At 34.9% G+C, this 11,420-nt stretch overlaps 2 protein-coding genes across 4 annotated transcripts; one reads left to right on the top strand and one right to left on the bottom strand.

The window, feature by feature from the left end:
• Positions 1-809: 809 nt before the first annotated feature.
• LOC125503273 (arrestin domain-containing protein 4-like) lies at positions 810-6,146 on the top strand. Of its 2 annotated transcripts, none has more exons than XM_048663336.1 (6): positions 810-1,034; positions 4,054-4,170; positions 4,236-4,453; positions 5,031-5,160; positions 5,220-5,473; positions 5,523-6,146. In XM_048663336.1, exons 1-6 carry the CDS (start codon positions 914-916, stop codon positions 5,694-5,696), a joined length of 1,014 nt encoding a protein of 337 aa, XP_048519293.1. In that variant the 5' UTR covers positions 810-913; the 3' UTR covers positions 5,697-6,146. The 2 variants fall into 2 exon arrangements, with proteins under 2 accessions (XP_048519293.1, XP_048519294.1); XM_048663337.1 differs by having other exon boundaries at positions 812-1,034; positions 5,046-5,160.
• A 96-nt stretch (positions 6,147-6,242) lies between these two features.
• LOC109532913 (tyrosine-protein kinase Shark) lies at positions 6,243-11,078 on the bottom strand. 2 transcript variants are annotated; one of them, XM_019898051.2, is made up of 12 exons: positions 10,831-11,078; positions 10,263-10,403; positions 10,051-10,204; positions 9,406-9,604; positions 8,768-9,014; positions 8,508-8,707; positions 7,891-8,031; positions 7,587-7,833; positions 7,249-7,533; positions 6,982-7,117; positions 6,767-6,926; positions 6,243-6,706 (listed from the first exon to the last, which is right to left on the bottom strand). In XM_019898051.2, exons 1-12 carry the CDS (start codon positions 10,907-10,909, stop codon positions 6,509-6,511), a joined length of 2,187 nt encoding a protein of 728 aa, XP_019753610.2. In that variant the 5' UTR covers positions 10,910-11,078; the 3' UTR covers positions 6,243-6,508. The 2 variants fall into 2 exon arrangements, with proteins under 2 accessions (XP_019753610.2, XP_019753611.1); XM_019898052.2 differs by lacking the exons at positions 10,051-10,204; positions 10,263-10,403; positions 10,831-11,078 and adding an exon at positions 9,656-9,775.
• Positions 11,079-11,420: the final 342 nt, after the last annotated feature.

Genomic DNA, 11,420 nt, shown 5'->3' with positions numbered 1-11,420 from the left:
TAGATCACGAATAATGTCTAAGCAAACTCAAATAAAACGCGGGAATATCTTCATCTTGGACAACAGAACTTAAAAAATTAATCGGGAACTATTTCGTCGAGCTGTTTTACAAACAATTAGGACAAAACCAAACAAATAATACCACAAAATCAAAAGGAGAATCAATGCACCAAGGTTGTTTTCATATTTTAAAAATGCAATTAAACCATCTCCCATTAGCCGATGTGCATTTAACTTATTGGCAAAATGAATGTTGAGCTTTTGCTGCACTTCTCAGCTCAGTGGTGTTAATATAGTTCATTCAGGATATCGCGACATTTAAAGGTTAAATATGGTTCTCAGTAATGATTCAGGCTGCGGCTTGCCAAACTAATGACAAAGTACGTATACTATGAGCCAAAGCAAGGTTTTTAGGTAAAATCCAAGTGGAAAAACAGTGATTGTTTCAGAGCAAAATAGCTATGAAAATAACTTATTAGGCTGTCTTTATCAATTGCATACACTGAACTGATTGAAGCGAACACTCCTCTGAAGATGCTAGCCATTTGTGCAACCGAAACGTCAAGACGAAATCCGTACAGTTGCCGGCAAAACCAGCAGGTTTTTTAAACTAACTGTACTTCTAATTAGATTGTGGGACGTAGTTGAAGAGAAGCGAAGAAGGTGATGTAGAGACATCGGCTTCTACTTAAAGACGGTACTGTTTTCCATCAAGTATTCCCATAAACCATCAAAGAAATGAATTTGGTTGAAGATTTCAGTCGCGAATACACACCTGTACAGCCTTGGAATTCCCTCACCTTCGCTTGAATTAAGTAAGCATTATAGGCGTACTCTTGTGGCAGCCAGTTCGGTTATGGTGAACCCGCCATATCGGTGGTTCTGTACTAAAGTGTGACTAACTAGATGAAAAATGCCGAGAAAACTTTTGAAATTCCTCATTTTGTTTGATAACACGTCCTTACTGTACTTCCCCGGGCAGTTTTTATCGGGTAGGGTCCTTATCGAACTACAAGATGACACACCTGCCTTAGGTACGTGCTTATACTATTCTTAGGTACCTTTGGCCTTATTTGGTAATGTTGATAAATGCACTGATCGTCGAAAGTTGACGCTTTAAACCATACGAATTTTCACGTGGATATTTCGTCTGTAGTAATGAATTATTTCACATTGTCCATGTGAATTAAATGGAAATGTTTCCCTTGAAAGTATATGAAAATTCAAATCAACATGAGGAAGATAATGCAGATATTCACAACTAGCACAGTAAAATAATCTATAGTCTTAGCAAAGGCCTTAAAGGTTACTGCACTAATTGCCCGTTGAGCTCACTCAATGCTGTGGCAGCGTTTAACTTACAGGGAAGCTGCCTTGTGTTTATTATTATTTAGTCCATTATCATTAATATTTAACTTTTGCTTTTAATTGCTTGCCTAAATTATAATTGTGATAAATATAACAAAAACACTATTCAACAGTACATCAACGTGACTAATTGGAGTCAACTAATTGCGAAGGGTTTTGCAGTAAAAAAGGATTCATGAAAGCCAATATAAAAAGCGGAAAATTTAGCGAGTCAAAACTATGATATTAAAATTAGATATACATGAACAAAGAAAGTTGTTTGAATAGTCTGCAATATTTACATCGGACGCTCGCATTCGAGCCAGAGAAGAAGGTAGGCAGCGAAATCTGTACAAATCTCCCTTCATGAATTACCAGAAGATTTATAGAAATTTCGCTAACCTACTTCTTCTAGAGCAATTATTGGACAAGTGCTGACAGCCATCAATAAAAAATCCACATTCCTTTATGCAGAATCTTGTCGAGTCTTTTAAGCAAAGCAATTACCGCGAAGTCGACAATCAAGATTAATCAGAAAATGTTAAACATTCGGATTTCTATGAACTAATTCTGTTAAAGTGCTATTCACGTTCTGTGGCCCCAAATAGCAAAGATGTTCGTAAATAAAATGTACATATTTGTTTAGAGGAGTTTAATATCGGTCTAACTCCACAACATTATTCATGTTGTTACGTCTCGAACGATACGTGGTAAAACAAATCATCGTTCTTGCGCCAAAGTGGATTAAAATGGTAAATCTTTCTCATTTTGGGGTCATGGGCAGTTAGAAGCAGAAGATGCCCTACTTAGAACCGGTTTTGGACCAAATTTCTTCTTCCAAAATATTAAACAGACAAACGAAAGGACAAATCAACCACAGATTACGTAATAGGGACGCAATTTTCCGCAGCAATAATTACAGAAAAATGTACAGGAATTAAAAGCATCCGTAATGCGTATGGCATATGTTCGATGAAACAGAGAGTGTAGGACGCAAATTAGCAAACCGAATTTGCATTTCCAAGCAAAGCTTCCTTGAAACATGAATGACCTTTAAAATGTTAATTAATCAAACATAATAATAATCATCATACCTGAAAAATACAAAAACCCAAGTCAGCAGGGTACAGTGGCGGCTCTTGGGGTGGGCGAGGTTGGGCGAGCGCCCAACCACTTTAAATAGCGATATAAATAATTGCAAATTTAAAAAAATCAGATCATATTCGACAATAATGATAGTGAACGTGAAAACATACCGAGTTGCTCGGGAATTGAAAAGTAAATTTTTAAGTAAGTACTTAATATTAATAAATTATTTTCTAATCTAAATAATTTCTAATCTAATTGTTTCCTGCTAGGACAAATGCCAAATATTTTCATATCGAGGAAAAAGAAGTCATTGGTTTGGCTCTATCGCTACATGAACTTTCAAGACAGCCGGGCGTAGCAAGTTTTCCTAAAAAACAGTATGGTTGTGATCTTTGTGGTTTTAAGTCCAGTTATTATATCATGCATCCTTGGATTAAGTACAGCATTCTCAGATGTAGATTTATCTTTAAACAAGGCGGAACCAGCAGTTTAAGTTTTGCTTCTGAAGGCTACAAGAACTGGAAAAGGGCTGTAGAAAAAAAAGCGGGGTTTAAAAACATGATTTAGTACATTTAATTCATTTTTTTAACTTGGAACGTTTATTTGCTTTTGCGTTGTATTTTTGCTATTGTATTTGCGTTTATAATGCTTTTAGCTAACCATTACCATTGTGATATAGTTTCAATTGAAAACGAGACAAAGTCAATGCCAATTGCTCAGAAACAATCTAAAAATAAACAATTTCTGATCTCACACTTTTTTTGCAAGATTTTAGTATAGTCTTGCATGAAATGAATAAACTATATAATATTGCAATGACAGTACCATCTTCTAGGGCAAGTTGTGAAAGATCTTTCAGCACTTTAAAGAGAATTAAAAATTATTTAAGAACAACTATGAGTCAGGATAGGCTTACTGACTTGGGCATTTTGTTTGTTAGAAAAGATATTGCAAAAAAAATAGCTTTTGAGTTATAGATTCGCTTGCTGCTAAGCGTAATAATAGAAGAATGCCTCTTCTAATGTTATGCGTGAATAACTATTTCATTATTCAATTATTTCGCTACCTTATTAAAGTTTTTTTCAATGTTTATAATGTTATTCGTTAATTTAAAAATTTTAAATCTTGTTTCGTTTAGTAAAAGGAATTATTCAAATCAAAAAATATGTTTGGTTTTTATTACAATACTAGTGTTGTAGCGAATTTCATTCAGCACTTGTTTCCAACATAATAACGTTTAAAAAAATGTTCACAGTTGCGAAATATATTTTTGTAACATTTAGTTCGTTATTCTACGAAAGTGATAAAATCTCGTATAATATTTGCATTGTAAATTTATATTGGGACACGCAAGGTTTTGTCAAACTCTGTTAGCTTCTTGTTTGACAAAAACATGTCGTTATAAGTGCTTACTAAAAATGAATCGTTGCAACGCTTGAATGTTAAATAACAATAACTAAAAAATAGTTGACATTATATTCGGTTAAAGAAGGAAACAAAATACTTTGTAAAACAGACTATGTAAAATTTTTCGCTCAAGCGGAAAATAAAACTAGCGCCGCCACTGGCGGGTACAATTTTCCGTCCGGTGTAAATAAATACTGTTTTCTTCCGCAGGTCTACATTTTCATGTAGTAGGAGAAGGTGTAGTCAGAGTGCGAACTCCACGACAAGAAAGGGTGTACGATAAGGAAAACTACATCGACTTCAGGATGAGATTACTGGGGGAACCTGGTAGGTACTCGCACAAAAAAACAATTAAAAACCGCGAAAAACACCGCAAAAATTGAAAATTCCAGGTCAGGGTCCATCAGTTCTTTCACCTGGAATTCACAGCTTCCCATTCAAACTAGGGCTACCCTTAGGACTACCGTCAACCTTTTTGGGGAAGCATGGATGGGTTCAGTACTACTGCAAAACGGCCCTCAGGGAACCCAATGGACTTACCCACAAAAACCAACAAGTGTTCATAGTGATGAATCCAATAGATTTAAATTTAGAACCTGCCATTTTAGGGGTAAGACTTCCAAAGGATTGTATAAAGTTTTGCTTCGGAATGGGTACGATATGGACTGAGTTTCCGTCCTTTTATTGGCGGTTGTTGGCTATGTAAAGTAGACGAAAGTAGTTAGTAGGTTTGTTTAGTCAAATCAAGGAATGGTTCTGATGTGTTATGCAATTTGAAGTATTCGTTGCAAAAAAATCGCAAGATTGAATTTTGCTCAACAATCTTCGCATCACACGAATTTTAGTGGTTTCCAGACATTATCTTCTCTATTGCTTACTGCAATTTATCAAAAAATCTAAACGGATCGTTTCTGAAAAAAACTTTCTAAATATTTCTCAAACGTAAAGCAAAATTGACCAAATTCAGTTGCACAATTCCCTACCAAAAACGTATTTGCACTTTTAGATTCTTTATAGCTTTTGGGCTGAGTTACGGGTATTTTGATCGATGTGTCTATCAGGTGAAATGTTTATCTGTTGTATCTAGTTAATAACCCGCACTTTGCTTATGTACTTCTTTCCACAGATAGCCTTCCCCTGCATGTTCTCTAATATATCTGTTCTATGTTCCCTCTTATCTAATTTAGACAATTTCGGGACAGGAAACGTTCAGATGTGAAGTAGAACATAAATTCGGTGTTAGCTGTGTGGGCTCCGGAGCTGTGATCTGTAAAGTTACCTTGGACAGAGGGGGATACGTTCCAGGTGAAAGTATAGGTAAAAATTCCGCAATTAGTGTTTTTAAGGGTTTTTTTTATTAGTTATTTTGCCACAAGGTGTGTCGGCCAGTGTATCGAACCGAAGTAGGCTGACAATAAAAAGTACAAAAGCTGCCCTAACTGAAACGATAACGTACATGGCTAGAGGAAAAGCGGTTCAAACCGAGAAACGAGAGTTAGCGGTTCTAACCAGAGGGAAAATTCGACCAGGAGAAAAAGATGAGTGGGATAACGAGCAACTCTATATCCTGCCTCTGCCTCCTACTAATTTAAGAGGGTGCCATTTAATTAGGATTAATTATGATGTATTCGTAAGTTAGCACCTACAATTTCAAAATTCCATCTAATGCAAACTTTTAGTTTATAGTAGAACCAAGTGGCTTACAAAAAGAAGTGAAGCTGCAACTGCCAATAATAATGGCGACGTATCCCTTAAGATCTGCAGACGACGAAAATGGAAATAAGTCCGGAACGCATTACCCATCTACTTTACCAATATTCAGGCCTTGGCTGGAAGACAAATCACAAGATTAACATTCGCATATTATTAACAGTCCTACATTGGACAATAATTAACAAAGAAGGAAGATGAACGTCAGGCTGGATGTGGTTTCTTAAGCGAAAGCAACCTTCCTGCGCCTACTCTATTAAACTTTGGCAAATGTATATTTTTTCAGAATGCCACCATAACAAAAGCTTTAAACCTGCAGAAAAAGCATACGAACGAAAGATGATGCGTCCCTGGTAATCATCTAAGGAACAGTTTAACACTTAATTTTAATGGTCATCCAATTCGTAGAAAAACATGTCAGTTAAGTGGCTTGCATTGACTAAATAAAATTAGTGAATACAGTGTTAAACTAATTAGCGCTATGCCGGTAAACATGTATTTTCTTCCCGGTTGGTGCCAATAAGAGGTATGTAATTTTGTATGTGACCGACTTCAGTGAAAAATGTGATTGAAATAAATAGATTACAAACAGGTTTTTTTGTTGAAAAGTTACCTAATAAGTATTAGGAAAATTGAACGTCGAGTTGAACGATATGCTTCAGGTAGTAAAACATAAATAAAAAACAATATATAAATAAAGTATTTATTATATGGCAGAAGTAACAATCTCTAAGTGAGAAAATTGCAACTTATAAAATCTCTTAAAAAAACATTGGAAAGACCTGCTGGTCTAGCAAATATACATAGTAGATAAAAATACTACAATGGAAAAATATAATTGTGTCATCATAATAAATGATTGATTCATTAGTACCTATACATCTAAATAATCTTGGCATAAAAATCACCCTGTATAAATCAACATAATGTAAATATAAAACGGCACATCGGATATCTAAGGTAGGTTAGCTTCAGCTATTAGTTCTCCCAGATTTATGTATTCCGAGTCAGATTGAAAGAACTGAAACAGTTCTTTAAATGTGGGACGTTCATCTTTGTCAAACGCCCAACATTTTAACATCTCGTTATAAACATTTTCAGGACAAGCCTCCGGCTTTTGTAGCCTTTGTCCTTTATCAATCAGTATAATTGCCTGAAACCATGATAAAACATTATACGCAGCTCTGGACTTTTTCATAAACTAAAAGACTACCTCTGCGCCCTTGATATCTCCATATGGATAAGCACCGAAGGAATACATTTCCCAAATTGTAACTCCAAAACTCCATACATCGCTCTTATGATCGAAATGGCCATAATTGTAAGACTCTGGAGCGTACCATTTCAAGGGCCACCTTCCTCCTGTTATTGAACTGGAGAGAAAATGCTGGCTAAATAAACGCCGGCTCAAAAGACTTAAAAACTTGCCTGTAATATGGGTCTGTATTTAGCGCCCTAGATAGTCCAAAATCACTTATCTTTGCTTGAAGCTTAGAGGATAGCAGTATATTCCTTGCTGCTAAATCTCTGTGGACAAATCTGTTTTCCTCAAGATAATTCATGCCTAAAGACAGATTTTTCATACGTAACTTGATAAATGATAAAAATAAAGATACTACTTACAAGAATCCCTAAGACGCATGAGAAATATATATTTTTTACTGCAGGGATATTATCAATAAACGGGACACTTACCACATGCAATTTGAGCGGCCCAAATTTTAAACTCTAAATTAGGATTAATCTCACTCTGGTGAGAGTCAATGTACTGTAAAATCGACCCTAAAGGAACTAATTCTTGAACCATCTGCAAAGGCGGCCCCAGGCAAATTCCTAAAAGCTTTACTATGCAATGATGGTTTAAATTTGTCATCACCTCCGCTTCTCTTCGGAAATTTTCCTTATTATTTTCCATTTGCTCATTTCTTAGAGTTTTTATGGCCACCCTAAGTTCCTCACCATTTTCCTTTACAAATAGGCCTAAAAAATCGACAACTACTTAGTACCGATGTCAAAATTGCGCATTAAATTACCTTCGAAGACGGAGGCAAACTCGCCCTCTCCAATCAAAATACTACGCTTCAACCTTTCAGGAGGAATTAATTCATTTCCTGATTCTCTGTGAATGTTATTGTTATTCGCTAAACATATATCGCTAGTAAAAACGATGTTTTGGAAAACATTTGAACTATTAAGATCATTTTTCGGGACGTCTGGCGTCTGAGGTACTCTGAGTTTTGGCCTTATATTGCGTTGCTTGTTTTTCTTTAAAGTCGATATCTAATATGAAAAAAAAACGTGAAATTGTTCACGGAATTTCAAGTGAGGAAAACTCACAGGAGGCGCATCAGGTTTTGGCGGTGGTGGAACAGGATGTGTCAATACTGTAGGTAATCCATCTGGCAATGTACTATAATGTTCCACTAAATGTTCTAATGAATTTAGTAGCGGGCCATCGTCAATGAACATGAAATTTCCCTATTATACATTAAATAGTTTAATGCATAAATTCGAGCAGTACAGGTAAGAATTCAATGATCAATTATCAAAACTCAGACAGAATAAACCACTATTTCCACGAAAATTTAAAAAACCAAACTCATACAAAAAATCTAACAAATATACTTACAAATTGAATCTTCTTAATTCGAATAGAAATTAAGATCAAAACTAATTTAAGCAAAGCGTCGATCTCTGCAATAAAATTATTATGAGGCGAAATCTGATACACATTGCACAAAAATAATCGATAGAATCAGCTATAAATGGATGAATGAAAAAAATGTATAAATATTTCTTTAACGGGGAAGAAAGCGGTACATGAAAGACAGATACTAATAAGAATGTACTGAATAATAAGCAGAAACTGCAGAAACCTTAAATATGAAAATGCACATCTTTAAGCGTAGTTATCTCTCAGCATGCGTACGTACAAAGCCGCGAAGTAAACTCACCTGTTCTCTAATGATATAATTCCAAACCTTTTCATGGAAAAGCGTGAGAATATAAACATTATTCCTCTCACTATATCTGACTAAGAAGACGCCACTTTGAGGATTACATTTTTTAATTTTCTCTTCAGCTTCATGCCTATCTAATGTCCCATGATAGAATCGCTGCCGGCTGGTTTTAGGAGTAGGACATATATAGGATTCTGTATATTTATATCAAGATTAGTTCTTCATTCGACTGACGCAATCAATTCGACCCTCACCCAAGAATTCGGCACATTCAATGTGTCCTTTTTTTCTGGCAAGTTCAGCAGGAACAATGTTGTTATTTGTTCTGGGATTTACTGGCGCATTTAAACTGAGTAGGACTTTGATTACCTCAATATGGCCCTCATTAGCTGCTACATGTAAGGGAACTTCCCCATTTTCAGTGTTTCGGGCTTGGAGATTTGCTTTGCCCAAAGAGACTAGTAAACTGACAGTATCTGGTCGGTTATATTTGCATGCGTACTAAAATTCATTTAAAACACTGTACTTTTCAGGGCGTTGAAATTACTCAAAATATTCATCAAAACCCCGTTTTTATTTATTAGTAGTTCAGCGGTTTCTTACGTGTTAAGGAAACTTGAAGTCGCAATTTTGCTGAATATGTAACACTGTAGATAACCACATGTTTTTGTACCTTTGTATTATATTTAATTACGCGACTTGATTTGGTATGCCAGCTGCGCTAAATGAACTAATGTACACAATGATGTGATATTTACGAAAATAAGGAATTTAATAATAGATAATTGCCATTTGTGTGATAATTTTCTAGATGATAGTGCTCGAATTCAAATAGACACAAAGGAAAGTTTAATCTGCGATGACAAAAGCTCTTTTACTGAAATGCACTTACATGTAAAGGTGTTACGCCGGAGGCATCCCTAAAATTCACATTCACTTGGTAAAAAATCAACTCCCTTAAAATAGTATTCTGTCCATTTATAGCTGCAAGATGAGCAGCCGTTTTCCCATCTTGGTTCTTGGCGTCAAATCCAAGGTATCCCGACTGTAGTAACTCAGTTACCACCCTGTAATGTCCTACATCTGTAGCTCTGGAAATTGATCAAAATTAATTTAATAATTAGATTTATTGAAATATGTACTTGGCCATTAAATGAAAAATCCTTTAGATATAATTATTTATTTGTGATATCCCGTTCTCAATGTTTGAGTCATTCAAAGCTACCGAGAAGTGCAAGATAACAACCGATAATAGAAAGTTTACTTTGGTAATGAATCTCCAATCGACGTTGATATTGAAATATGCAGTGATTGTAGCAATAATTATTTGCAGGGGTTTTACTGGTGTTTAAATACCATGAACATGGGTATTTATAAATACAAGCTTGATTACACGTTGTTGAGATTACGAAAATGTATAATTCTCTAAATAATTGTATTTGTCAAATACAATGATTTATTGAAAACTCAAATACTATTTGAGTTGTTGCAAACTTAGATATAGAGCAACGTAATCAATTTTCTGCCTTATTCGTACCTGTGGAGTAAATTAGTGCTACCATATCGCCGCGTTTCAGGTGGAGGTTGAGTACCTTTGATATGGTCAGTTAGAACCAAACCATCATCAGAGAGGGTATTTTTCTTGTAAAAGTCTATGAGGTTTTCTAAACCATGACACTTGACTAATTCGTCTAAAAGAGTAATTCAATGTATGAACACACAATTAAATAATTTAATCAAACTTCTTACTGATGGAGAAAAATGCATCCTCCTGGTGTCTGCGTATTTGATAATTATGTACCTCATTATTGCAAAGCACCGATAAAACATAGTCACTGGGGGAAGAAACACTGTCTCTTACTATGAAGAGGCCATTGATTTTTTTGGGATCTGTAAAAAATAATTTATTTGACTGATCAAAGTGTTGCACTCGGACTTTGATGGACTTTCAATATGATTAGAAAAAACTCAGAAATTAAACTCGAATGGAATGTTGTCACATTATTTAGTTTATCAGAAGAACCAAATCAGAGCCAACCAAATAAACCAGTTTTCAAGAATTTCATAAAACTTTCTCCAAGAAATTCAACCGAATAAACGGAGAATAATTAAAACATGTCCATTTTAATGAAACTGCAATTACTATAAGTATTTTGATATTGGCAGAAAATCAGAGAAATAAGATAAGCCTGATCAAAATATTCTGATATACTAATATTGACTTGTAGTAGGACTTCCCCGAACAAATAACTAGATAAGGAACTACAGCCTCCACACGGCTGAATAATAAAAATGGTAATTAATAATTATAATATACCTGACAATAGAAGTTTTTCACTCTCTTCCCTTGTAACCTTAGGATGATACCAACTAATTTCATCACTGACATTCATCATGATCAATATTAAAAATGTTCCTGACCATACGAATCGCACAAACAACCAGTTCTGTACAAAATTTAATTATTATTTACCAAATAATCTGCTTAAATAAAATTAACACATAACAAGAACAAACAAAAACATCACTGCTTATAAAACCATCTTGACAAGTAACTTATTAGACGTAACCTAATTCAAGGCACAGAATCCGCAATGAGTTGCAATGCTACCACTATCAGAACGCAAAACATTTTCGATTCTTGTCGTTGGTGCTCTTGTACTTTCTGGTTCCAATCGAAAAACTACGGAAATTTACATTGTACAGAGTGGCCCAAACTTAGTTCGCATAACTTCACCAGCATGTTGTACGGCGTAAAATTGAATAAATATTTATGACAAACTTAGCGCTCAAACGCCTCTTTATTAAATAAATGGGAGTTAAACTTCGTTATATTTTTTTTTGCATATAACTACGGAATTGTTAAGATAAACCAAAAATATTTTTACGGGTTTTTCAATTTCTTAT

This window comes from Dendroctonus ponderosae, unplaced genomic scaffold (genome assembly GCF_020466585.1).
Source record: "Dendroctonus ponderosae isolate FM_Combo_2020 unplaced genomic scaffold, Dpon_F_20191213v2 Dpon_F_20191213_161, whole genome shotgun sequence".
Taxonomy (NCBI): Eukaryota; Metazoa; Arthropoda; class Insecta; order Coleoptera; family Curculionidae; genus Dendroctonus; species Dendroctonus ponderosae.
The sequence above is the reverse complement of the archived record's forward strand: the minus strand, read 5'-3'. Positions and strand labels throughout refer to the sequence as shown.